The sequence below is a fragment of the Pelecanus crispus genome, chromosome 17 (assembly GCF_030463565.1).
Source record: "Pelecanus crispus isolate bPelCri1 chromosome 17, bPelCri1.pri, whole genome shotgun sequence".
NCBI lineage: Eukaryota > Metazoa > Chordata > Aves > Pelecaniformes > Pelecanidae > Pelecanus > Pelecanus crispus.
Genome location: NC_134659.1, coordinates 2,900,801 through 2,928,581, shown reverse-complemented (window position 1 = coordinate 2,928,581; position 27,781 = coordinate 2,900,801). Strand labels below are relative to the sequence as shown.

Here is a 27,781-nt window from a genome sequence, read left to right as displayed (position 1 = left end):
TCTGGTTATTACACAACGTTGCCAAACTAGTTTCTACCGCGTTATCTACACAGCCCTTCTCCTACTAAAAGCACAATTCCTCTTGTGAGGTTCCCACATCCTGAATAAAATTCCTCAATACAACTCTTAAAAACCTCATTGGTTCTCCCCCTGGCCCGACCCAACAGCACCGTCACAGCTGGTAACAACAGGGCAAAGTCAGGACCCACCGTGACCGTTTAAATAACATCTAGAATTTCATTTCAGAGCCTGTTGTTTGTGCAAACGACCCAAGGCCTGAAATAGAAGAGGTGAGAAGCAGACTGCAGCGCGCTCAGCTCGCTTAGCAAGGAGCTGTGAAACTGCAGTCGGGGAGAAATTGGTGTAATTTGCAGAGAAAAGCCAACGTTTCCAAAAGTGAACACAGATCCGTGGATGTCGAATCGCGTATCTGCTATCCCCCCCTCCCACCACATACTTTCTAAGCCAGAAAAGGCTTTATCTGGGTGGATTCTCCAGGGAAGCAGGGAAGGATAAGCCCTTTCTGTACCACTGCCCAGTTCCTGGATCAAACCACAAGAAATGGCACGACTGACCAGATACCATCGCTCTCATCCTCTCCTGCGGGGCTCCAGCCAGGGAATTTATCACATCAGCTGGGAACCTTCCCCAGCAAGGCAGCTCGGGCAAAACATCAGAAAGCGAAGCTGTTTACCTGCACAGGCAGCAGAGAGCAGCTCCTAGGAAAGGCGCATCCCTGCAAACAACCTGTCCGAAGTCCATGCTAAAGACAAGCACCCAGCCCAGGGTTGGGATCACCCAGCCCTGCGGGGCAAGCGACGAACAAAAGCCAAATCACTCCTTAGCCTTATCCCGACACAGAGACCTTCCTCCCTGCTCCAGCCTCCCTGCGAGCGGACCTGTGCCTGCTTAGAAAGCTGATTATAAAGCACTAAGTCATCTAGCTGGCCAGGCCAAGTCAATCCAGCCAGCTGTTTTAATTTAGCTCTTCTCTTCATTAAGCTTCACTGTGCCCTTAACCCCTCTGCTCCCAGGGCAGTAGCTCCGGGGAGCTCCCCGAGAGCCTGCTCACCGGCTGCCAGAGGGGAGAGGCGAGCAGAGCATCAGGTGTGAGCTACTGCATCAGCTGCAGCTCAAGGCCACGATACACCCCACTTCTCTGCAAGAAAATGTTGGCGTTCCGTGCTTAGCCGGGGCTCCAGAAGAGCTTGAACCACGTCCCGGGACATGTGCAAACCAACAAGGGGCTCCGGTCCCTTTTGCTTCCAGCTTTGGGCCCAAGAAGGGGTTAATGCCTTGCTGACAGGGCTGCAAACCTTCTCCACCTGTTTCCCATGGCCAGCTCCCACCCTTTTCTCCTCCGGGTGGGATTTGGTCCAGCTGGTGGCTAGCTGGGGCGGCAGCCGGGGAACCCCCAGCCCCCTCTTTGCTCCTGCAAATGTTTTTTGCCTGTTTTCCAGCCTGCGCGGTCCCATGCCCACAAAGGCCCTTTCCAGTTCTTCCGAGAAAACTCAAGGCTCCAGTTTGCTCCCTGCCCCAAGCCCGCTTCTGCTGCTTAACCACCAGGAGAAGGAGAAACTACGCCAAGAATTGCATTTGCCCCAAATAAAATTGGACTCTGGAAGGGAGAATCGTTAATAAAAATCCAGTTCTGACTTTACTGGGACAAAAAAAGAAAAATCTGACGCTATGATCCATCTTAGAGATGTATTTCCAAAGGGGCCTTACACCACACTGTGGGTTTGCACCGGCCCTTACCTCCTCCCCAAGGACGAGCAGCCAGCACGAGCTCCGCGGGGGCTGCAGCTTGGGGCTGTCAGTGCTGTCACTTACGCTGCTGGAGATGGAGGACTCTGCACTGCGCACTGCTATATCCAGAGCCACAGCTGCAAATTTAGAAACCTTGCCTGAATTTCTCTTTGTGCTCTCCCACGTCCTGCCCCGCTACAACTCCTGTCTGCCTGCATTTAATTTCTTAAAAAGCACTGCTTAGCAACCCGGCAGCCTTTTCACTTTGAGCGCAAGGCACCGGTTCCTCCCATTCCCGCTCCACCAAGAGGGAGCAGGCAGGCACGTGTCCCCCTTCGCTTAACAGCACCGTCTGCCACGGGGCCGGGGTTATAACCCAGCAGCCTCAGAGACACCGGGGCACTTTGTGTCACCTCTTGGCAGCTCCACTGCATTTTTGTCTGTGGGAAGACAGAAGGGTCCTCATCCCTGCTGATGCCACAGACCTCATCTGTACTTCCACAACGAATGTTTCTGCTGCGGAGCAATACCCTCACTGGAGCAAAGGCTAGGTAATTACAGAGCCTTCAGTAAACCTTTTAAGCCATTCATCCAAAGTCCCCAGAGGGAAGCAGGTGAGACTATAATACGCATTGCACAAGAGATACGTATCTAGGGTATTTTATTTTATAAAAATCTCTCCCCTCCCTTTGCAGTTTGTTTAAAAGGAATGGCAAAACAAACCAGATAAGCTGCAAGTTGCCGCTGCCAGCGCTCCCAGCCCTGTCTTCCAGGGTGGATCCACCCCGGGACCGGTGCGTGCTCTGCAGGAGCCGCTCAGCAGGTAAGCTGCTGGAGAACAGCGAAGGGCCTCAGACCGGCGAGGAAGCACAGCTCTTCTTGCTTCACAGCTTGGAAACGCAATCTCCGCATTTGCCTTTGGCTGAAAGCGGAGGGAGGCAGGATGGGGCAGGTCCAGAATGAACAGGGAGTGCTCTGAAAGAGTCTGGAGCGAGGGAGAAGAGCAAAGGGGGACAGATGAAAGCACGAGACGGGCATGAGTCATGCTGGCATACGGCCTCCAAAGACAGCCCTCAAGCAAAGAGGGTATGAAATAAATTCCTAGTCAGGCAAAAATCCACTAAAACAAAAGGCAACCCGAAATGGGCTTTTGCATACCTGTCTCCTCTGGCTGATCGTTAAAGGGTCAGCACCACACGAACTCGGGCTGCGTTTCTTGCCGGCATCTGGGCGCGCTTGGCCAGGCCAGGGCAGAGGTGGGAGCACTCGGGGCAGGGTGGGAGCGCGCTCGCTCCCCGAGGCAGGCCCAGATCTCCCGCTAATCCTTGCAAAAGCTGCCTTCCTTCCCCAGAGGGGAGAGCTCTCGCCAAAGAGTCAACATGAGGGTTGCAGGTCTTGCACACTTCCACTTGCACACACAGGAAAGAAACCCCGCTGCAGGCAGCTACTTTCCGCTCAGCCTATCCACACCTGCCCGGTTATGAGCTAAGGATGAGGGAGTCTGAGCTGGGATCCAGAAACCAGCCCTCCCAGACCTTTGGGGAAAGCTTGGATCCGAGGTCAAGCAGCGTGGCTCCAGCTATTCCTGTCGTAAACCCTGCTCTCCCGCCTGGGGATTAGAAAATCAAGCAATGCAGGTGTTCTCCCAGAAACACGCAACCCGGGCACGCCAGCTCTTTGGAAACCTAACAGCAGAGCCATTAGCTGCGGCTCATGCTGCGGCCTCGCAGCTGGGCGAGCCGCAAGTCGGTTCCCCGCTACGCTGGGGCTGGAAGCTGGCCAGCGAGCCTGCCTTAGCTGCTGGCCTGCTTGTTTTTACAACAAAGAATCCAAACCCCAAGCCAGCTTTAGGAACGCTTCTCCTCTGCGGAAACATCGTTTCTGCACGCTGAAGTTCCCACTTTAGAGAAACTTTTGCCATTTATAGGGGCCAAAGGAATGGGGGAAGCGGACCCTCCTCTTTGGTGCTGTATAGCGACCTGCACCGCCAGGTCCTGGGCTGGACTGTGGCCCCGCAGCGCTGGAACAACAAACTGCAGGAGAAACGAGTTCATCGTGGGGACCCTCAGTGCCCCAGAGAACCTCAGCGGTGGAAAGCGGCATCCCCACCCGCCTCCAATCTCCGCAGCAGCAGCATCTCCTTCAGGGGCAGCATAAGCATACCCATATATTCTAGGCTAAGAATAAATCAAGGGTTTTCAGCTCCCTGGCTCCTTCTTTCCCTGAAGTCACACTGCGGTAGCTTCTCAGCAAAGCTGGATTTGCTCCCGTCACAGCGCTGAGGAAGGAGCAGCCACCAACAGCAAACATCTCCAGCCACACGACACTGTCGCTAGGATGGATCACTTTACAAGTTTGCGTTTCTCGCACAGAAGTCTGGTGTCTCATCCAGAGATGCTTGTGCCAACCCTTAGAGCAGGACACCACATCCATCCCCACCGGCCTGGCTTTTTCCCTCCCCAGAATCATCACTCGAAAAGGGCTGCAGGGACCAGAGAACAATCTATTTGCTGTACAAACATGCCCTCCACAGGGCAGGGAGAAGAGTTGAGCTCATTTCCTTGTCCTTATTTTGGGTACAACGCAACACTCCTCACCAAAGCCGGCTCAAGGGCAGCTTGAGACAAGCACGTGAAGTCCTGCTCTGGAAGAGCACTGGGGGAACGGCGGAACGGCACCAGTGCACCCGCGCTGAAAAAGAGCCTGCAGGCGCTAAGGGTCAGCCTGAGACCCGCTGGCAAAGCCACGCAGAAAGGGCACGCCGCCTAGCTCAAACTCCTGACGCTCGCTCTTTGTTTGCACAAGCACCTAATGCCCTCCCAGATGTTTGCAAAAGCTCGGGAAGTTGGCACGGTAGCCAGGAGTTGGCCTCTAATTAACCAGAAGTCAAATACAACAAGGACGTCTGCAACCTGCGAGCTGCGCTGCTCCCCCTGACCGCAGCGCACAGCAATTCCGTGGGTCCGGACACATTGCTGTCTCTCCATACCGCCGGTCTTTCGTGCCAGCACGTCAAAAAAGGGTTTTGCTGGTGCCGCGTACGTTCCTCCCGACTCCTTTCAACACGCACCGCTGAGCGAGCTGAACAGATGCGCTTCCCACCCCCCTCAAACCGTGGCCGCAACGTCACGCTCCCCAAGGACGCCAGCGCGCCCAGCGCCAGTCAGGTGAAAAACCACCGACGCAGAAAAGCAGAGTTAGGGACAACCCGCCCACCACCTCGACCGCACCGGAAAAACCGTCCCCACCGTCTGCCGGCAGCCCCCGCGGCGGCTGCGCGACACACAAACACCCCCCGCCACGCATCCGCCGCTCGGCCCGGCTGCCACCCTGCCAGACGGGCTCGCGCACGCGGGCTCCTGCGCGAGTCCAGCCGGAACAAATCCTCTCCGGCTGTCTCCGAAATGCCGCCGACCCAGAGCCGTGGGATGCCGGGGTGGCCCAGGGGATGGAGAGCTGTAAGGCAGTTCTTGCCCGTCACGCTGCAGCGGACGGGTGACAGCCACAAACCGTGCAAAGGGATCTTGTCAAGCTGTCCTCTAGCCCAGCCCCGCTTCGTACGCACACGCGCTCACCCTGAATTAATTCGGTTTCCATCACATATATTTAAGAGAGGGACAGCAGTACCAGGCTGTGAATATAGGTCATCCCTGAATAGAGGTACAACGCTGTATCCCCTATAATTTGTTAGACAGAGTCATTTGCCCCTCTTCATTAGTGTTTTTTGCATTGTTTGCCCAGCTTCAGGGCCTCCTGGACTCAGCCTCGCAAGGATGAGCAGCAAGACTTAACTTCTGCTGCCGCCCTGAAGCGTCCGCTGGCTGTACGGCTGGCCCCGGTGGATCTTCACGTGTTTGGCTAAGTGGTCACTGCGGGCAAACTTCTTCTCGCAGGCGGCACACTGGTACGGCTTGACACCGGAGTGGGAACGCTTGTGACGGGAGAGCTCATCTGAGCGGGAGAACCTGCAGGAGAAGGGAAGCATGGTGGATCCAGCCTTTGCTGCTAGACCCGACAGGGAACACGAGGACCCCGGCACGTGGCAGGCTGAGGGCTGCCAATGCCACAGCCTCTTGGGGTGACCCTGGACAGGTCACCTCTGCTCTGCTCCATCCAATCTACCAGCGAGGCACAGGTACCCCAGGCTCCTGCTGGAGGAACGGAAAGAAACCCCTCCAAGAGGTGATTTAGAGATAGGAGAGATGAAAAGAATTTCTTTCCACTGCTCTTAAAGGCCACTGTTCACCTACTTCCTTCATTTGTACTAGACTTGGTGAAACCTTTTGGGAGCTGACAGCCCCAAGGCCAGAGGCCGAGAGAAATTGCTTTTTGGGCTATCAGCTGGGCTGGCAGTGACCAAAGGACACCGTTCAGGAGCCTGGGTGGAAAGGCTTTACTGTAACTCCCACACCCAGCCAAGAGCAGCATCGCTGTTGAGAGAAGGCTTGTTTTTCCTGAGAGCGTGGGTTCCCCTTGCAAACTCTGAGCATCCCTTTGTTTCTCGGAACGGCAGCGAGCTTCACTGTCAGCCTGGGCTGGACTGGGAGCTGGGGAGAGAGAAGCTGCCTGTGAGCTGGTTTAAATACCGAGCATGAGGGAGGAAAAGCAAGCGCACCCAGCCTGGAGCACAGAAGCAGAGATTTCCATGCCAAAGCAAGTTGACCGCAGTTCTGAGGATGCACCCAGTGCTCAGACTGCTTGTCTGTGTAACTCCCACACCTGAAGCAGATCAGCTGAACAGCCTGGAAAGTCCCTTTAACCACATGCATGTCCCCACTTAATTCTCCTGCACCCTTTTTTCCACCTGGCACACACAGAGCCAGGCCTGTGTGCAGCAAGCTGCTCTGCAGTTGTTGTACGAGTGCCACCTCAAAGGTCTCAACAAGGCCCGGGAGCTGGTGTGGCTTCAGCACGTTTTGCGTGTCCAAGTGTCGGGAGTGCTGGAGAGGAGGACCGGACAGGATTTACTCCAGTTCTGCCTCTAAGGAGCCAACACAGATGGCAGGAGTATTAGGACGGAAGGGTTTTTCCATCTGGCTGAAACATGCCCACGCAAAGAAGCACAAAGCAAGGAGCTTCAGATGTAACCCCAGACTCCCAGCGATAGGATTTCAAGCTCACACCTGGTACCGTAAATACTGCGGCTGCTCACAAAAGGCTCTGCAAAAACAAAACACGTCCCGAGACCATCCTCAGGTCTCCCGTGCAAACCACTGACTTCTTTTCCAGCTTTATTGCGAGAAGCAAGCTCCAAGGTCTCAGCTCCTCACAGAAAGCAGGTCCAGGAGAAATGACATATATATTTACAGTTAGGGCCACATCTAGAAAAGAGAGCACGGCCCAGAGAGCCCCCGCCGCAGCCGAGCACATCACTCCATAGTGTAACTGCTCCCACGGAGCGGGAGGGCAGGGCAGCAAGCGAAGCAGAGCGCAGCAGCTCAGCGGACAGCCTGCAGGACGCTATCGTACGGGCTAGCGCCGTCCCCTTCCTCCTGCCCAGAGGGAAAAGTGACGCTTGTGCGGTTGCCATCGTCCCCTTCCTCAGTCCCCAGGCTCCGAGCATCAGGTGCAGGAGGGTTTAGCAGCACTGGTTGGTACTGGGAAAGGAGCCGATGCCTATAAACATGTGCTGCGGTGACGGGTGAGATGGAGGGACAATTGCTGATGGCAAAGGGACAGCAGCTTGGCAAGAGGGAGTCCCAAAATGCAGATCTAGTCTCATACCTTCCAGACTTTCACCACCCCGAGACAGAAGCCATACCACACCACTCGGGCAAACAAGGCAGCGAGCGTATGCCAAAGCATTGCATAAGAAACCCGGAAATCTCAGTGCTGCCAGCACCAGTTTTTCTTTGTGATATGCTTTGAGATCTGCTGATGAGAAGTGCTACGCAAGACCTGAGGACCGTTACCCTTCTTGCCAAAGGCCATTCTGAGGATCCTGCCCCCCAGGACAGGTACGCGGTACCAGGAAGAGACCACCGCAGCAGAAAAATAATCAGAGAAGTGCGGCAAGATTAAAAAGCATGGTTAATTTAGGGAACACAGGTGAAAGAAAATGACAACCACCATCATGTGCGGTGCAGACAAAAGTAAATGCAACACGGAGATATGCTACAGGTGTCTGAGGGATACAAGCAGCCAGGGCAGGCAAACAGCAAGAGAAAGTAAAGGGTTGCTAAACAAACACAGAACTACGCGCTGGCTCCTGAGGAAGCAGCAAGGCTCCTGTTTCCTGGGACAAATATTAATGAGAAAAGCTGGTTTTCTAGCCCAACTGCAGAAATTCAGAAATTGTCCTGAACTGGACAGAGAAAGCTTGCAGAATTAAACCACCACTTGGAAAAGCTGTGTTGCCAGAGGGTGTTCAGGCAGCCAGTTCAAGGGGGATTTGGGGTGTTTGGGAGTGTCAGCCACGCTCCCCCAGCCGGAGGTTTTCAGCGCTTTTGGACTGAGTGAAAACTACCCGAAGCGCTCAGCACGCTTCACTCCTCCAGGCCTCCTTCCAGCTCTCATCTATAAGTCACTCGGGAAAGAAAACTTGCGATTTTATCCTGGATTTTCACTAGCCAAGAGCTCTCCCGCACCTTGGCAAGCGAGGGCAGGCCTTTGGCGGGGACGCCCGTTCACCCAGCGTCCCGCGGCTCCCACTTACCGCCAGCCGCAGTTGGGCCAAGCACAAGTGTAGGGCTTCTCACCGGTGTGCCGACGGAAGTGAGCCTTGAGGTGGGAACTCTTGGTGTACATCTTGCCGCAGCCCGGGTGCGAGCACTTGTGGATGCGGACGAGGGAAGCGGGGGCTTTCTGATACTTGGGGGTTGCCTCCACCTCCTGCACATCCCCCGGTGCCCCTGGCCGCATGGCGACTGGCAGGGGGGCGATTTTGACGTATTTTTGGTCCATGACGGGCACAGGGACCTGAGGGAGGAGGGACAGGTTCTGGCCCTGCAAGCTGATAACCAGCTGGGCCACCCTGACACCACTGGTAGCACTCTGTGCTAGCGGGCTGCCACTGTCCATCTGCAGAGGCTGGATTTGGAGGACAACAGGGATGCTCCCAGTGGCTACTGCCTGGTCGCTACCATCGGCTGTCCCTCCAGGCTGAGCAGCGTTTGAGACTTCTTCTTCTTGAACCACACTGGAGACAGGCTGTTCCCCACAGCTACCTAAGCTGATCTCAGATTTGATCTCAACCTTCCCTCCAGCTGGGTGAAGCTCGCTTGCTTCGTCTTTGAGGAACTCAGCCTTCTCCCTTAGGAACTCCTCAATCTCCTCCAGGGTGGGAATGAAGTCCTGGGAGGGGCTGCTGCAGAAGTCAGGCAGCCTGAGGTGAGCCTCGCAGACAGCAACCTGGGGTTTTGCGTCTTCCCCCTTTGCACCGGGCAGGGGGAGCGGGCTGCCTTCAGAGTGGCTGGTGCTGCCTGCAAGGAGATGGCCAGAGCCTTCTGGGTGGCCGGGCACCCTCGCGCTGCCGTGCCCCGGCAGAAGGGATGGCGGCATGCTGCGCTGCAGGGCGCTGGCAAAGCTCTCTAGCAGGGAAGAGCTGGTCAAGGAGGGTGGCAGCTCCTGGCAACTCACAGAGACCATTTGTTGACTCACGTCCTCTACCCACACGAAGGTCTTGGCTCGGCTGGATCAGAAGCCTCTGCAAGAGCTCAGCTGGGGCTCCTGAGGCTGGGGAAGTCTTCGTTCATCTGCAAGGGAACACCACCGAGGTTATTTCCAAATCAAAAAACAAACAAGAAAACTTCAACCTTTGAATAGAATGGACCGTGCATTAGAAAGAAAACATCAAAACTAGTCAGTGGCCTCTGTTTTTAAAGAGTCTGTTGCTCAAAAAACATATGCTAACCATTTTCCTATGCAGGACGCCAACAGGCTGCGAAGAGCTAGATTCCCCCCAGAAGCAAACTTCTCTGGGGAGTTTATTAAGGTAAAAATACACAATGAAACACTTCATCCCTCTTCCACCTACGCCAGAGGGCAGGTATGTGCTGCTAGACGGCAGAGAGGATGACTTGTGGCTTACAACTAGGAGTTAATTGAGTTCCGAGAGAGGGTGCTGGTTTCTCCACGCTGCAGATGTTGCTACAACCACAACCTGACGCAGATCTATCACGGCTGGATTAAAGCTAACTGGTTTGGGAACAGATACCAAGACAGCTCGGAGAGCGCCTGCTGCCAAACTGCTTGGGGCTCTGGTGAGCACTCACCAGCAACCACGCTGCCGCGGTTGCGCTGGCTATCGGTGCCTGAACAAGCGAGTTTAAAGCCAGTTCAGACAGGTCTGCCCAAGCTCCGTCACACCTCCAGAAAGCATCGCAGGCAGCCTGCCTGGGGTCAGCTTACGGGGCCCTTGAGGACACAAACACCACGTTTCAAACCAGGTGAGAAAGATCACGATCTCTCCAGGTGATGCCCTGCTGCGGCTCGCAGGTTGTGGGCGCAGCACCCCGGCACCCGCCGAGCAGCCACACGCTGTCCCTGCAAGACGGCAGCTCGGAGACCGCATCCTGCTCCTGCAGCACCTAAACCACCCAAGAAGGCAGATGCTTTTTACACTTAATGCAGAAAGTGAGTTTCCAAGAGAAAGGAAACCTATGCCAAAGTCCCTAATGAACCTTTTCCAGAGTGAGGGAGCGAGTCCATGAGATTTCTGCAAACCAGTCAAGCCAGTCCCTTGTTATCAGTGCTTCCTCAGGGTCCTGAGAGCTGGGAAAGGGAAATTTTGAGAAGCAGTCTGGATGTAATATAAAGGCTCTTTCCCTCAAGAAGAAATAATCCCCACATGGTTCAAAATCTGCTAAGTGCAAGATGCCGCATTGCTCGTGGCCACTTGCAGCGCTGCCCACGGCCTGTCTCCAGCACAACTCTACATCAACAAGGCACGATGAGCAGAGACCATCGCTGCTCACGTGAGGCAAGAAAGGCGTTTGGGCCAATCTCAACCTTCAGGCTTCAACTTTTCGTCACAAGACAGATTTGTGCTCTGAACCATCACCTTCAAGGCAGCGCCCAATTCCACTCCTTCCTCCACACCAATTTTATGATCTCTTTCTGATCTCTGCTTCTCTGATTCTTGTCTCCTCTTTCTACAAGCTTCAGAGGCTAGAAAAGCCTTCCCCCTCTGGCTACCAAACATTTCTGTTCACCTCTTCCAGAAAGTCTCAAAACTTGATTTTCCAACAAGGTCTCCTTGCAGAGCAGCTCAGGAAGTCTCCATCCCTTCAGTATGCCCCCAGGACAACTGAATTAAAACTATAAACCGCTTAGTTCAGAAGCCTCGTCCAGCACGCATCTTGCAAAGTCAGAGCGAACGGTTCTGTTGAACAACACGAAGAAAAGCAGAGCCAGAGGGCAGGAAGGTCCGGTGGTTAAGCTGCTGGCTTGGGACCGAGGAGACCCGAGATGGGTTTCCTGCTCTGCTGCAGATTTCCCGTGCAGCCTTGGGGTAGTTGTTGGAGTGCTCTGGTCCTCGGTTTCCCATCTAAGTGGGGGCAATAGTAACGTCCCACCTCGCAGAGCGGTGCTGAGGGGAAATGCATAACCTGGTGGGACGCTCCACGACTAACAGACTCTGCAGATACCTGTTACAGGTGTCAGCGCCTTGTCAATCCAACGCATTTTTGCAAAATGCACGTCAAGAGTGCCGTCATCCCAGATAAGCTACTGCAAGAAAATAGAGACCCGACTTTGGCCTTCAGCGAAGCGTACCGCAAGACAAGGTCAACGTTGTTTTCAAGCTTCACTTTGCATTTCTATTCCTATAGTTTTTCAAATCCCTAAGAGCACTCAATTCCTGTATGAAATCAGCAGATGTGCAGTTTGAGCACGCGGAGAAAAAGTAATTTGCCCAAGGTCAGCCAACAAGCAAGAGCTGGGAACTCAGCCAAGGGTTATGACTCTCCTCTCGTGACTAAACACCACGAACAAACACCTGTAACCTCTTCAGAGCCACGAATTACATTCGCGGCGTCCACGCAAAACCTGGGCTCACGAAGCCTTTCAGGACAACTAGGACACGCTAAATAAGTCAGACACCTACACCCGGTGCCACGTGTAGCAGGTCCCTCAGCCATACAGGCACAGCCCCCCGCTGCCACCCGGCCCAGGACAAGGCAGCGTGGAGCAAAGGTGGGCACGACCGCTGCCCCCAGACCCCGCGGCGGGGAGCGGGGCCAGCCGCCGGCTGGAAGCCCCCAGGGCCGAGGAGACCGAGCCTGGCCCGGCGACTCGCTTCACCCCCCGGGGGGATGTGGAAAAAACCCCCAAAAAACCCCAAAATCCCCCGCCCCGGGCCGCCCCCGCCCCGCCCCTCCCGGGGCAGCCCCCGGGCAGCGCTGCAGAGCGGGGCCCCCGCGCCCCCTTACCCGGCTCCGCTCCATCCCGGCGCGGCGGCTCCCGCGGCGCGGGGGCGGCTCCCGGCCCGCCCCGCCCCGCCGAGGGCTCGGCTCCGGCCGCCGGCCCCATGGGCGGCCAGCGACGGCCCGGGCTGCGCGGCGGGACCCCCGGCCCCGGGCTGCGCGGGGGAGCCGGCCCCGGGCTGCAATGCGGGACCCCCGGGCTGAGCTTGGGGAGCCGGCCCCGGGCTGCAATGCGGGACCCCCGGGCTGAGCTGGGGAGCCGGCCCCGGGCTGCGCGGCGGGACCCCCGGGCTGAGCTGGGGAGCCGGCCCCGGGCTGCAATGCGGGACCCCCGGGCTGAGCTGGGGAGCCGGCCCCGGGCTGCAATGCGGGACCCCCGGGCTGCGCGGGGGAGCCGGCCCCGGGCTGCAATGCGGGACCCCCGGGCTGAGCTGGGGAGCCGGCCCCGGGCTGCAATGCGGGACCCCCGGGCTGAGCTGGGGAGCCGGCCCCGGGCTGCGCGGCGGGACCCCCGGGCTGAGCTGGGGAGCCGGCCCCGGGCTGCGCGGCGGGACCCCCGGGCTGAGCTGGGGAGCCGGCCCCGGGCTGCGCGGCGGGACCCCCGGGCTGCACTGCTGGACACCCGGCCACAGGCTGCAATGTGGGACCCCCAGGCTGCACTGAGGGACCCGGCCCCGGGCTGCAATGCGGGACCCCCGGCCCCGGGCTGCACGGCAGGACCCCCAGGCTGAGCTGGACACCCAGCCCCGGGCTGCACTGCGGGACCCCCGGGCTGCACTGCGGGACCCCCGGGCTGAGCTGGACACCCGGCCCCAGGCTGCACTGCGGGACCCCTGGGCTGCACTGCGGGACCCCCAGCCTGAGCTGGACACCCGGCCCCAGGCTGCAATGCGGGACCCCCAGGCTGCACTGCGGGACCCCTGGGCTGAGCTGGACACCTGGCCCCGGGCTGCAATGCGGGACCCCCGGGCTGCAATGCGGGACCCCCGGCCCCGAGCTGCAATGCGGGACCCCTGGGCTGCACTGCAGGACCTGGCCCCAGGGCCGAGCTGCGGGACCGCCCCCCCCAGGCTGAACTGGGGACCCGGCCCCGAGCTGCAATGCGGGACCCCCTGGGCTGCAATGCGGGACCCAGCCCCAGGGCTGAGCTGCGGGACTCCCCCCCAGGCTGAACTGGGGACCCAGCCCCGGGCTGCATGGCAGGACCCCAGGCTGCAATGCGGGACCCCCAGCCTGAGCTGGGGACCCGGCCCTGGGCTGCAATGCGGGACCCAGCCCCGGCCTGCGCTGCAGGACCCCCAGGCTGCAATGCGGGGCCCCCCGGGCAGCAGTGTGGGACCCAGCCCGGCCCCAGCCTGTGCTGCGGGCACCCCCGGGCTGAGCTGGGGACCCGATCCCGGGCTGCAATGCAGGCAACCCCCAGGCTGAGCTGGGGACCCAGCCCCAGGCAGCCCTGAAAGCCCCCCCAGGCCCGGGAAGGCCACCCAGGCCACCGGGTGTTGGGTTGTCCCAGGCCCACTGCACCCGTACGGACTCATCTCCTGCCTTGTCCGACCGCTGGAGCTGGTCCTTGGGGAGATGTCTTGGACCCTGCCACAGTGTGCCGTTGTTTCCCTGTTCACTTACACTGGGAACAGTCCAGATTTCTCCAACATTTCAGGGGAAAAAATGTTGAGTCCTAGCAGGTAGCAGCAGCGATGGTTGCTGCCGACATCCGCTTGGACACACGGTTTAGTGCTGGACTTGGCAGTGTTATGTATACGGGTGGACTCGATGATCTTAAAGGTCTTTTCCAACCTAAACGATTCCATGATCCTGGTTTTCGCTCCAGGAGGAACAGTTTTGGCAGGGCCACAGCATTCAGATGCTGCTGCTGCTGTGATAAGGAGGTGCACGAGGTTTCGGTCCTCATCGTGGCTTTGCAGGCAGCCTGTGGCTTCCCGAGCGAGTCCTCGCGAGGCTGAGCTTGAGGACGGCCTTGGGGCCGCCTTCGACAGCGCAGGCTGAGCCCCACCGAACCACGCAGAGGAGCGGAGGAGCCGGCCGCCTGGCAGCAGTCCTCTGCCAGCACCCGTGGCTTTCCAGGCTCGCGGGGTCACTCTAAAACGCCTGGTGTTCCTTACGGCATCACGGGAGCCACGCACCCTGCGACGGAAAAAAAGCACGAGTAACAAAAATGTCAGCGCGCAGGACAAACACCCTGATCAGAGAGGGGAATCGCGTTTACCTCTGCTTGCTCATACCGCTCGTAGGGTGTGATGGTGACAGTGGGTTGGGGTTAAACGTTTCCAAGCAGAAGGACAATTCTGAGGCAGGCAGTGCCCCTGTAGAAAAGGGAGTTTCTCTTACCTACCACAGCGAGCCCCATGAACCCGAGGAACTGAGTGCAGAGTTTCTCTGCTTCGTAAGAAGCATGAGATTTTGAGCCTGAGCAAAAACTCTGGAAGCAGAGTAAGGCTTCACGTTTGAAAAACAAAGCAAAAAAACCCCGACAACAAAGGTGCATGGTCATTTGGAAAGGGCGACCGGCAGCTGTCCCCCTGCCCCGCTGCTCTGCCTCTGGGTGTCACTTACCCCGTGTCTCAGCTTCACGGTCTTTAACGTAAGCGCTGGTAATACTTAAACTCCTCGCGGGGACTGGGAAAGGCTTAGCTCTTCGAAATCCTCGGGCGCTACCTACTGTGATACTGCAGAGTTCAAGCACAAACGGCCTGGGTTTACACCGCGCCACAGAATTACTGGGGGTAACGACAGGGAGCAGTTCTTCCTCTGGGTTCGTACAGTGCCTAGCGGAGCAAGCGGGGCGTTCGGGCCAGAGACCCCCAAGTGAGCACGGCGCTGGCGCCAGCCGCGGGCAGTAGCAGGCGGCTCCGCACCCCCGCGTCCCCCAATTCACGGTGCAGGGGGAGGCAGGGACAGGGCCGGCCCCTCCCGCGGGCGGCGCCCCGTGCACTCGGGGATCCCACCCGCGGCACACGGTTGGCGCTCGGGAGGCGCAGCGGTGCGGCCGCGGAGAGCGCGGTGCCCGGTACGCGGCACGGTGGCCCCGCTGTCCCCGCCAGCCACGGCGACCGGAGCCCTGCGGCCGGCCCCGCCCACGCCCCGCCCACTCCTCGCATGGCCACGCCCCCGGCCACGCCCCTTCCCCGCCGGGCCACGCCCCCGGCCACGCCCCTTCCTCGCCCCGCCGCAACCGTGGCGCCACCTGGCGGCGCCCCGGCGCCTCCCCGCTCAGCGACACACAGGCCGGTCCCATTTAAACACCTTTTTATTTCCTCCTTTTCATATAAATTTATAATAGCTTTCCTCTTACATTGTATACAAAATATTTACTCTACCGAATAAATAAAACATGAATATCTTGCAGACAGGATATGATCTCAAAAGGGGGGAAAAAAAAAAAAAAAAACCACAAACCAGCATCCATACATCCTTCCCTAATCTAAAGATTCACAATAGTCTCACACTAAGACGACATTCTCCCTTCTCCCCTCTGCTCCCCACCTCAACTCTCAAAACGCCCACCTCACAAAAGGAGAGGCACAGCGTGGTGCACCCGTGAGAAGAAAGCAGAAGCGCACCTGCTACCTGAAACAGAAAAGCTCATGGTAACCACCTCTGACGAGCTCACAGCGAGACCGGCAAGCTGTAGGGTATAATCAAATCCCAGAGCCATTTCTATCTTCACACGGGTTAGATCAGGAACAGCACGGAGGGATGCGCTTACCTTTACTAGAACAGGCCCGTGTCCCTTGCTGGTCTATATGGGATCCCGACACAGAGTAGCTGTTCTTAGCAGAAGCACACCAGGTTAGCCAGAAATGACAATCTTACAAAGCAAGGAGTTTCTCAACAGATGCTCTGGAAAATGCCTCTCCTGTCAGCCCCAGCGACAGCCTGAACCGGGAAGAAAGGCTTTTGGTAATAAGAGCACATGGACAGGGCCATTGCAGTGACAGCAGATGCAACCCCCCTTACGGGTCCGGGGAAGGCAGCTGCTGACAGCCCCAGCGCCAGACCCGAGCTCAGCTCCGTGCCACGTGGCTGGCATCAGGCTGGCACGAGGCTGCAAGCGTGACGGGTTACGAAGCGCTTTATGGATGGGGCAAGACCACAATGAGGGGCACACTCCCACCCATCGCCAGGACAGAGCCAGCCAGCGTCCCACACCAGCCCTCACATCACTACAAACCCCGGTGTCCCCTGAACCCCTCTTCCTCCTGCTCCCTCGCCCTGATCTCTCCCCGTTCTCCTCCGGGCCCGCTGCCTTCTCCTTCCTCCCCGCTGAACCCCTACGCAGAAAGCTGCTCCCTCCGTCCCCCGACTGCCCGCCCCCCAGCCAGGACCCGACTGCACGTGGCAGCTTCCTACACCCCTCCTCAACTCCTGCAAACAGCCAAGCTCTTAGGGCAAACGGCCCAAATCTGTTTGGGCTTGAACTCCCACGGGGGACAGGGTTAGTTGGGTCTTGGCAAACACTCCTTCCTCTACCCATCTGCCCACGATGTCAGTAGCTGGCAGAAGGCCCAGCAGACTCCTCCTGGTGCAAGAAGGAGGGTAAGGAGGAAAGGAGCAACTACGGAATGCGCTGGGTTTCACTCCAGCTGGAGAACTGGGAAGAAGGGTGCCAGAGGGAGGGGAGAAATCAAAGAGTCTCTTGGTGGATAATCAAGTAGCTCTTCTCATACTTGCTGAACTGGCTAAAACAAGAGCAGTGCAGCCAGAGGACAAGTGGATAGGGAGCCCCTGGTTCAGACCGGATCGTGTCTCTCCAGCTGGAACGAAGAATGAGCTCTGTTATCAATCCAGTCACAGGTCAGGCTAAAGCAAGATGACGGGCGCCCGTCTGGGATGCAGCAGCAAAGAGCAAGAGCAGCTGGCTGCAGAGTCACAAGTTCAGTTGCTCAGCGGTCTTTTCTGAACATAAATGAAGCAAATGCAGGCACCTCCCCGGAAGCCTATCTGAATTAATGAGAAAACTATGAGAAAACTGGACAAATCCAGCCTGCCCTCTCCTAGGACCAGGGGGATCAGAGCCAGCATGCTGGATGCAGACACCAGACTTGCCGAGGAGATCTGGGTGCCAAGTCCATGACCCAGTGCGACGAAGGGGATGGGAGGACAGGGAGGCCAAAGGCATGCTTGATCTGTCAATGAAGGACAGGTCTGAGACCCAGCCTGCACTAACCCCAAGCCCTCCAGCTCAGCCAAGACGCAGAGCCTGCTGCACGTGCCGTCAGCCCAAACCTTCTCATGTCCACCAGCGACAGCCAGGCTAGAGCTGCACCAAAGCCACCTCAGCGGCTGGAGGGCTCGTCAGTCGGGGAACCTGGCAGGCTTAAGCCTTCTCCTCTCGAGGGACAGATACAAGTTAAGGATCAAGAACTGCAGCATCTTGTTCTTTCACGTTCCAAACCGAAGGACATTATAAAACAAGGCTGTCTCCCCCTCCAGCCCGCTGCTTTTTTAAGGATCACTTTGATGTCTTTAATGAAGCATTCAAGGCCTTTATCATCAAACCTCTACACCTGAAGTTTGGTGTGGAACTACTCTTTAGGCACTTAAACAAATGGCTCACTTATCAAAAGCACTTAGCATCGTAGCAGCCTCCACATGTGAAGGTTCCCCACATTTTACGTACGAAAAAATAAAGGATACGTCAGCAGTCAGGTAGGAACCTGTTTGGAAAATCTTGGGTCAGAGGTTACTGATTACTGGGAGCATTCATCCAATAAACGCTCCACCTTTGGCAATAACATTTTGCCTCAAAGGCTTCCTCCTGAAGCCTGAAGTGGACAGAGACCAGGATAGGAAGTACAGACAAAAAACTCTTTCCGTAGGTGGTTAAGCAGCTGCCAGATCAATCCCCAAAACAGCTGCACTTCAGCACACAAACCTTGTTGTGGGAAGGGGAGGCTGGTAGGCATATAATTTGAGAAGAAATAAAACAGAAACAGTCACCCTTTACGGGAAAGAAATGTTTAAAAAACTTAGGAGAAGCCCTCTCAGGACCCATCTGCAGACAGCAGGGGAGTAACTTTGCTTCCATGCCAAAGAATAGTCTGACAAGACCTTGCAAAAATAGCAACATTTTGCCCTTCAGCCGAACCTCACAAGTGCGTCTCACTGCCCACACACCTCCACAGAAAATTAGTCACAAACACTTTGTTTAGACCAGCCAAAGTTACGGACTGTTGAACTTCTGCATACTCACAACCTAGCCCCCAAAGGACCAAGTCATGCTTTCCTCTACGTGCTGTAGGCAGAGTTTGGATCATTTCAAAGTCTCAGTGCTGACTGTGGGCTGGGACCTTGACTCTTACTTGGTGCAGGGGTAGTCTTCGAGTGGTAGAAATCTGCCACCAGCAGAATCATTCCAGCTGGCCCACTTGTACGGGGAAGGGGACTGGCCAGAAGGACACAGCTGCAGCCACTCTTCTGCCAGTGGAAGAGGACTCACACCTGGGAGCTACGCAATCTGAACAATCCAGGAGCATCTGGTCCCAGGGCTCCGGGAGCAAGAGGCTCTCTGCCTTACTCTAACAGGTAACTGTGTCTATGCTGTGCCTCGAGAAGAATCTTGACTCCTGTCTGGAACTAAAATACATTCTAAAAAGCCCAAACAAGTGTAACATAGTAAATACGTAATCTGGATCCGCAAACCATGGGCACAAACAGCATCAAGAGCTTCTGTCCTGCTCCTCCTTTTGTCCAACACACCAAGAACTAGGCTCACCCCGCTCTGTAAGCAGCTGCTAGTGGCTGTAGGCACACTTCATCCTCCCACCTCCTGTTTATGATGCTGCTTCCAGCAGCCTCGCCGGGTGTGCTGGCAGTGCATTAGCTCAGCCACCGTGCTGGGATGCAGCCTGCTCTGCAAGGCGCACTCCTGCCAGCCTGCAAGCATGGCCGAAAGCCTTTCTGTCTGTAAAGAACGGTCTGGTCTAGAAGGCTGCTTTGGGCACGCATCTTTGAGGGAAAGCAGACACAGCCAGCGACCAACTCCAGGCACCAACTCCAGCAGTGACTGCTGCTGAGTTCAACTAGCCGTCCACAGACAAGCAATTCCTCCAGCTTCCTCCAGCCTGGTACACTTGTTCTCAGGTAGCCTTCCAGGAGAGCTCTCCCTGTTCTACTTCATTGTCACAGGACTGAAAACCCTCTGAGAACAGATTTTCCTTGTGATATGGCAGCATCTTTTAGGGGCCAGGTGTGGAAGAGGCACAACAGTCTAGATCTGTTAGGGGAGAGAGTAGGCGGCAGTTCTAAGCACTGAGGAGTGAGAGGTCAGAGTTACCGAGAACTGTGTGAGGAAAGCTAAAACAATTTTTTTTTTTTTTAAAAAAAAGTTAAGAAGTCCTTTCCATCTGACGCAGCTCGGTACATAGGTAGAAGATAAGTCACCTTTTGGAATTAGTCCTAATGAAACGTTACTTGTTTTTCCAAAACAAGACATAGTAACTTTTCTCCTAAATGGTTTCTCCCAGTCAGAACAGAGGTGGGGAAGGACGGAAGCATGCACGCACACATATGCACCCCCTTGTTCCATGGCCAAACCTCAGCCACCCATCTTTTTTTTCCAAGGAAATCCCCTCCCAGTGTCCTATTTGCAGAAGTATTGCTCAAGAAGTTGAGTAAAACTACAACAAGCAGGGGAAGAGGATACAGCTGTAACTGGAACACAGGAGAGCCAACGATTTCTTCCCTCCCTTCCCCGTACCACTGCCTCTCCTGCTCAGAAACATGACCCGTTAGTAAAGGGAAAGTCCATTTCCTTTCTCTCCCCTGTATAATCCCCTTTGGTGCTGGCTGTGCAGTGCTTTCTTTTGATAAAGGCACCTTTGGAAAGCACTGATGGCCCGAAGCACAATGCCCCGATGCCTCGTATTTACACCTGAGATTAGCCCTGTTGCATCCCTCCTGCCCCCAGCCCCAGAGCTACCCCCAGGGCTACAGCGACAGCGTGGAGAGAGCAGCGGCCACGCGAGGCTTCCCACGAGTGGCCCCGTGAACACACCCACACCTTATTTTGCCACGTGCAGGCACCCGTGTGCTGCCCTTGTGCCTTCCGCATCACACTGAATACTTCGCCATGTCACTCTTATCAAAGACCACTTTGGTTGCAAAGTAAATGGCTACCAGGCCAAAGCCGGCAGCTGACACCATGTAGGCAGTCACTGACTGCGTAAACTGGACGATGGACCCCATGAAGAGGGAGGGGACAACCTGAGAGAGGAGGAAAGCACTGTCCAAAATAGCCAGGTCCAGGCAGATCCCTCGGCCAGGAGCCACCGAGTCTGGTTCTCCCACCATCATCATGAGAGAGACGTCGCAGGAGGAGCTGACGCACAGAGCCGAGCCGGAGGCTGGAGGAGAGGAGGAGGAAGAGGAAGAAGAGAAGAGGCTCCCAGCATGTCCATTCTGGTAAGGCAGCTTCTGGCTGGAAAGATGGCCTTTAGAGAAGGCTGATTTCTTGTCCAATCGAGCTGCGTCTTCCTCCTCTTTGCTCTTATATTTATGCAAAAATACCTAGGGGAAAGAAGGAGGGCACATGAGGAATGCGTAGGTAGGGTGGAGCCCAGCAAGCGAGGTGGGGGGCAGAGGGGACCCCGTTTTTTGCACACGAGAGCAAAACCACTCTGTGCTTTGTGGGTCAGGCTGTTAGAGGTGGGGAGCGCCTGCAGTGAGCCTGGCCCACGTGAGGTGGCCTCCAGGAGCCAGCCTGGCTTCTGCCGACTGGCACGGGATTCAAACCAGCCCTGACTCACCGGGGGAACCTGGCCAAGTGGTGCCTTTGTTGTGCTGAAGCTCTGGGGCTCAGCAGAGCGCTGCAACCCAAAGCCAGCCCAGGCTCCGCACCTGGGGACATTCTGCACCGAGCCATGGGTTGTCACCTCCTCACTGGGCGCCAAGGGAATCCAGGCACCAACTACACCTCACCCCATCCCGAAATCAGCTGATGCACACTTGCAGGACAGGAGCGAAGGGCCAGAGCCCACTTTGGACGTATCACCGAGCCAGTGCGCTCCAGCGCAAACAGAAGTGTTTATAAAGTGGCTGAGTAGAAACCCAAAACCTTCCTGCAGAAGAGCCCAAAGGGCAGACGAACAGTTCAGAGCCCCGGATGCACGGCCACTTCTTAGTATCTCGGATATTTAAAAGTGACACCAGCTGAGATGGCACAGTGCTGGGAACTCAGGGAAGAGCTCTTTTCTCAGCTCTGCAACAGACCATGCACGCATGACCTCAGCTGAGTCGCTTCATCTGCCTGACCTGAGCCTCCTCACTCAGGCTAGAGAAGGGGGGTGGGAGGAAGAAAACTTTTTCTTCTCACCCTTTTTTGCCTCGCTCTGCTCAAGCTGTGAAATCTCTGGGGCATGGCTCACTCCAGCAGTATTCACACAGAGTATTTGGATCAAAAAGCTCTCCACGTTAACACCAACAAATAATGTTGGCGGCCACGGTGCAGACAGTGAAAATGCTGCAGAGCTCCAGCTTTAAGACTCCAGGGCATTTGCAATTATGCACAACCACTGGTCTGCATGGGGTAGAGCAGATAACGAAGGACATGTTAATCCATTATCCGCATGGTGAGATTGAACAAAGAAAAGAAAAAGGAAAAAATAGCACCTGTTTGAGAGCAGAGAGCACTGTACCTGGCTGCAGGGCTCCGAGGGGCTTGCCTGAACTATCCTTCCTTTTGCAGGAGGGACCCAGACACAGATCAAGAGGAGGGAACGGCTGGTGCAGGAGTGTGGGCACTCCAGCTCTGTGGCAGGCCAGCCCAAAGCCTTCAGCAGCCTTGGCACCCACACAGCTGCACTCAGCCCTGCCCTAGCGTATGTCAGCACCAGCCAGTCTCTGTTCTTGCTGCCCCAGGCCACGGCTGCAAGATCTGTAGCGCAAAGTTTCAGATTCAGAGAAGAGAAATCAGATGAGAAAAACTTCACTAAATAGCAATCATCTTCCAAAAGCTTTACCTGGGCTCTGCTCAGCTGCTCACTTCAACTCCTCAATTCTGCCTGAGCTCATGAATTTACGCTTAAATGCAACAATCCAGGACCATCACTTATCTTATGTGGAGCTTAAAAATCCTCCCATGTGCCTCCTATTGCCATCAGACTTCAAAGCAACTCAAAACCCAGCACAGAAAGGGCATTGTGTGAGCTGAACTGGGATGCCCCCCGCAGTTCCAGCCCTTCGTATTTGACACTGATGTTCCCAGAAGCCTGCTCAGCTGCCCTGAAGGCCCATGCCACATTTTCTTGGTTTCTATACTGATCCAGGCTGGGACTTCAGAGATATGAGTTCTGGCAGGGGCATTTGACTACCTAGTGTGGAGAATTAATTTAAACCTTGAGAAAATGACTTAAACGCATACTCACAGGAATGAGCTTAGGGAGAACTTACGCTTTAAAATCATCCCTTGTAACACAGGATATGACCACAGGAGTCAGTGGTGCCTTAATCAACAGCTTCATCTCCCTCTACAGTTGATGGGGAGCGGTGGGAACGAGGAACCTCGCTCTCCCTAATCTCCTGCAGAAGGTGCGAATGCCCACCATGCATCTCACCTCTACCAAGCTTTCAGGTGCTGTCAGAACACGCAGATCTCTTCCTCCCGTTCTAGACAAGGTTTAGTGGCCATGCAAAGACGAGAGGGCATGCAGGAGAACAGAGCGACTTACACAGCCTGTGCAAAGCAAGGAGCTCCAGCTGAGGTGGCCTTGCAGGCTTTCGCCAACGATCCCGCACAGGGTGGAAGCAACAGCCACTCTGGATGCCCCTTCTGCTGATTCGCTTCGGGAGGAGTGTTTAAAGTTTAAAAAAAGTAAAAAAAGAGAGGGAAGAGAGGAAGCAGGAACGAGGGAAGGCAAACACAAATGATGACAGATTTCAACAGTAAGAAAAAAGAAGATAACAGACATGGGGAAGATGGAGAATTTTCTGCAAAAAGCATTTTAGGGACTACTTCTTGTGGGGTCTCCCTGCAGCCTTCCGCAAAGTAGTTGGTAAAGGAAGGAGGGACTTTCAAGTTAGGGCAACAAAGAGGCCAAACCCAGCTATACCCCACACCTCATTACACTGAGTGTTTCCCTGTCAAGCCTTTGGCAAACAGTTGGGCATGTGGCCTTCACATTCCCAGCCTGCAGAGTTTGGTTTTCATTCCTTTGATATTATGTCCATGGGAGATCCCAGCCAAACTGAAGTTTTTGCAAAGCAGAACACTCCCTCGTACCCCTATTTTGACAGAGTGCCTGGTGCAAATTGGGATGGGTTGGTCAGAAGTATTTGTTCAATGTGAACATCTGGATGCCTGTGGTAAAAACTCCTACTTACTTCACTGCACAGTGAACCGCCTGCTGTTGGGATAAAAGAGCTGCTCTCAAACCACAAATTAATTTTGCATTCGCAGCACAAGAGAAATTCCTACTAATCCAGTGTGCAACTCAGGAACCTCCAAGGACTTCTCCACAAAGATAACATCTGTGGGACAGGATTAGTAGCCTTTGTGTTGGTGTCAAAAGTTTCACAACGTTTATTTTTCTTGGAGCTAGGGGAATAGGAAGAACCTCAGTTTTTGTTTTACTGATCTTCATGCTATGGACAAAAATTGGAAAGCAGAACCTCTAAGGGCTGAAAATCTTTGAGTTTTTTAGCACCTCAGGTTGGCAGTGCTGCAGGTGTGACTTGGTTGCAGAATGCACACAGGTGTAACTAACCTGCACTAGTTTCCCTACAGACATGCAGAACACAGAGGAACACAGGACATCCCTTTTGATAGGCCAGTCCCAGCTGATTTCTCCCATCTTTCCCACTCCCCACTTTTTAAAATCACATAATGCTTCTTGTAAGCAGGGGATGCCTAAGGGAGGAGATGCTGAACTCTCTTTATCTCTTCCATTTCAGATGAATCTTCACAGAAGACACAGCCTGGAGACAACAGGCACATGTGGAAAACCTTTGCACACAGGCTTGTGTTTCTCTTCCATGGGCTGAACTGACTGTACCAGCCACAAGCGGCAGAAGAGGCTGGCCAAGCTGCCCTCACAGCTACCTGGCACATTGCCCTCCGGAGCAGATCCCTACCTGTTTTTCATGATGATACAGTGATGCCAGTGTGTATGGCAGGATTTGGAGTGCAGAGAAGGTGAAGCCCGTCAGAGCAGCTGAGATGGTAACAACGATGACACTGTGGGAAAGGCACATGACGAAGGCAGCCACGGGGAAGAAGACCACGCTGGCCAGGTAGACCGCCCGCGTCCCAAACTGCTTCACCATCCGGTCCATGATTGTCGAAAAGAAGATGGATGTGACGCATTGCAGGAAGAGGCCCAAACTACCCATCCGGACACCTGCAGGTAAGCAGAGGTGGTGACAGACACTGCTCTGACTGCACCCAGGCTTCACACAGCCAAAACACCTCTGGGCCTCCTTCCCTCTCCTTCGGTGCCCAGCTCAGTTCGGTCCACACAGAGTGCGGCACAGCCGCAAACTGCCCTGACAACCACGTGGCCGGGTCAGGAAGCAGAGCAGCATCACCTAACACATCCCAGGCTTGCACCAGCCATGCTGCAGCGCCCACGCTCCACCAGCAGCCAGTATTTCCTACGCATGCTCCTGGGCAGCCCAGTCTAACTAAAGGGGCAACGGCAGATAGGAATCCAAATGCCATTCTTGTCTTTGGGAGTCTTTGTTCGCGCCTTTCCACTCTTGACCCAGGATCTGCCACCTGCTCATGAACAAGGATCTGTTGTTATCTGATGCCAAAAGCAGCAACAGAACAAAAGGAACAAGGAATTGTGCTTAAGCCAAGGTAAAGTACACAACGTCCACTAAACGACTGCAGTATCCGGTAGCAATCCGGACCTTTGCAAAGATCTATCAGATTTCAGGGAATTAAAACCATGAGCTCTTTGAAGCAAGGATCATTACTCAACACATGTTTCTATGACAGCTAGCACAAAGGAGTCCTGACCTGCTGGAAGCTATACAGTGCAAGTGTTAAATAATAATTAAGCTCCCTGTAAGTTAAACAGACACTCGGCACAAAGAGGCAGTGTACTGCAGAGCTCACGGAGGCAGTGAGTGGAAAACTCGGAGGGAAAGACACACAGCTGGAAGAGGAGGGCCAGAGAGGTGCCTCCAAGAATAGAAAACTTAGATCAGGGAGAGGAAAAGAAGGGTTGGGCAGCAAGTAAGGACTGACACAACACAGCAGGCAAAACGGGACAGCAGGCAACAAAAGCGAGCAGGTAACGTGCTGCAGTGAGCAGTATCCCATGACGTGGACATGGCAGCTACTGACTGCAGTGCTGAGCACTATCAGAAAGCACTGGAGAGAGGGGTGAGAGCCGGGGAAGCTGCTCGAGGGCTCCCCAGATACAGCTGCGAGATAGGAATCTCACAGTAGCATGAAAGGAAGATGCAGCAAAGACCACCTCACTGCTACTGAGCATGTCCTGGCTTTCCAAACCCTGCTCTCCAAGAGATGAGGAGCACCATCACCCCTCATTTAAAAAGGAGGGAAGAGCAGTGAAAGGACCTGGCAGCGGCAACCACAGCCTGCAGACAGAGCCAGATACATCCTGCTCAGCATGCAACCTGCCAGACCATTCTGCCACTTAACAATACAGCCCCAGGCCAGGGCTGTGCTGCCAGATCTACTTCTGTGCTGGGTAGCTCAGAGGACAAAGAGGCGTTGCCCTATTTGGTCCACCGTGCAATGTTCTGTAGGCCACGGAGGAATGTTTTTTCCTGACCCATCTGCAGCAAGTCTAGTCTCCTGTAACCTTTCTTTGCATTACTAGCAGAGCTGAGCCCATTCCTAGCTCCCACTAAACGCTCCCATCCTAGGGAACAAGTGCTGCAGACTCAGAGCAGCTGGTTCCCTTCTCACCTTCATCGTAGTGGCGTCTGGCGTCCGTGCCTGGCTTGGCTCTGGGGACGCCGTGATACAGTCCTTCCCCAACAAAGTCTGTGTAGAACAGCATGAATGTCATGAGTGCCATCCAGCTGCAGAGCTCGGACACGAACAGGCGCCGGATGACCTTGGGGATGCGGCAGTAGAGGCTGTGAAGCCGTGGCACCAGCGTGCAGAGGTTTCTCAGGGCCTGCATCATGTGCCTGGCCTGCAGGAGACACGAGCTCCTGGAGAGCTGGCAAGAGCAGCAGGCAGGAGGTGAGGGCTTAGGGGGAGCGTCCTTCAGCGCTGGGCCATCCAGAACATCTGCCTGGGTGGCTGCCTCCTCTGTCACAAAGAGCGTGGCCAGCACACAGCCGAGGAAAATGATGGCAAGGAGGCTGAAGAGGCACGTCTCCTGCCCTCCCAGGTACGGGGCCAGAAAGCTGCCGCCCCAGTCGATGGCTGGAAGCAGGTAGCCAATGCAGCCCCCCAAGCTGATCATGAAGGCATACAAGGAGAAGGCCTGGCGGCAGTTGTCCGGCTCCTGGAAGAGGTCTGAGAGCAGGGCCTCCAGCGGAGTGAAGCAGACCTGGCCGCAGAAATCCAGTAATCCGATGCCCAGGATGAGGAAGGCGATCTCCAGCGGGCGAGTGTTGAGGGCGAACAGGCTGGCCAGGCTGCTGGCATGCGGGATGACGAAGAGGCTCAGCAGGACTCCCAGGCAAAGCATCCAGATGAAAGGTCGCCTTCGGCCATAGCTGCTGTGCCAGTGGTCGCTGGCGGATCCGATCAGCGGGACAAAAACCAAGCCAAGGACAGGTCCTATCCCTGGAAAAGAGAAGGTGGTGGTGTTAGGGGGACAGATCTGGAGGACACTGGTCTGCGTGCACTCTAACAGAAGCGTGGGATGTTCCAGGAACTCAGTAAGCTTCACTGGGTCACAGCCCTCTCCTCCAAACACAAGGCTGCCCTTGATATAACAGCAGCCCTGCAACCACCCCGCAGAGACAAGACTCCATGCCCTTATTTGCCCCTGCCCTCCAGACTCGAAGGGGAAACAAGCACCTCAAAAATGAGAAAAAAACCCTGCCTACCCAAAACCATGGTCATGAACTTCTCCTCCACACCCACTTCCAGCAGCAGCGGAGGCACGTAGGTTATCCCTGCAGCCAGGCAGACTTCCAGGCCGAACGTCAGGGAATTGACCAGCAGGAGCTGGGTCTTGCGGTTGTGGAAGAGCATGCTGACCCAGGCTCTTTGAGCCATGCTGCCCCGACACCCCTTACTGACAGAGGGCTGTGTCGCTCCGGCTGCAGCACTCCCAGGGATGCCCCACAAGCAAAGTCTGGTGCTTCCCTTCCTGGTCTGCTGGACAGATGCTGTCTCCCATTTTTAGCAACGGTGAATGAGCCGTCTTTTCCTCTTCCTCTTATTGCAAGATGTGGCCCCAGCAACGTCGAGTCCAGGCGTGGGCAGGCAGGGATCTCGCTCCAGCCTTCCCCTTCTGCTCACATGCTGCAGTCTGAGAGAACAGAGAGCTCGTTAGACACAGCGGGGTCGAGGGCAGGGGAAAGGGCTAAAACCAGGTACCACACAGACATGTCATCACTGGAAGAGATGGTCCCCATCCCAACAGGCTTGCAGGCACAGGAGGATGAAGAGGAGACAGCTGGGAGAGCGGCAGGGTTAAAAGACACGAACCACACTGGTGCCAGGTTTCTCTCCAAGGGCTTGTGACAGGTGAGACAGGCACCTGTCAGAC

The 27,781-nt window shown here is 55.6% G+C and overlaps 2 protein-coding genes across 2 annotated transcripts; both read right to left on the bottom strand.

Annotated features, from left to right (window-relative positions):
- Positions 1–5,536: 5,536 nt before the first annotated feature.
- On the bottom strand, positions 5,537–9,336 carry LOC104028559 (Krueppel-like factor 15). Its single transcript, XM_075722530.1, has 2 exons — positions 8,405–9,336; positions 5,537–5,714 (listed from the first exon to the last, which is right to left on the bottom strand). The coding sequence occupies exons 1-2, from the start codon at positions 9,334–9,336 to the stop codon at positions 5,537–5,539; spliced, it is 1,110 nt and encodes a 369-aa protein (XP_075578645.1).
- A 10,850-nt stretch (positions 9,337–20,186) lies between these two features.
- SLC45A3 (solute carrier family 45 member 3) lies at positions 20,187–27,285 on the bottom strand. Its single transcript, XM_009492370.1, has 4 exons — positions 27,114–27,285; positions 26,014–26,847; positions 24,204–24,469; positions 20,187–20,642 (listed from the first exon to the last, which is right to left on the bottom strand). The coding sequence occupies exons 1-4, from the start codon at positions 27,283–27,285 to the stop codon at positions 20,187–20,189; spliced, it is 1,728 nt and encodes a 575-aa protein (XP_009490645.1).
- Between the last annotated feature and the right edge of the window lie 496 nt (positions 27,286–27,781).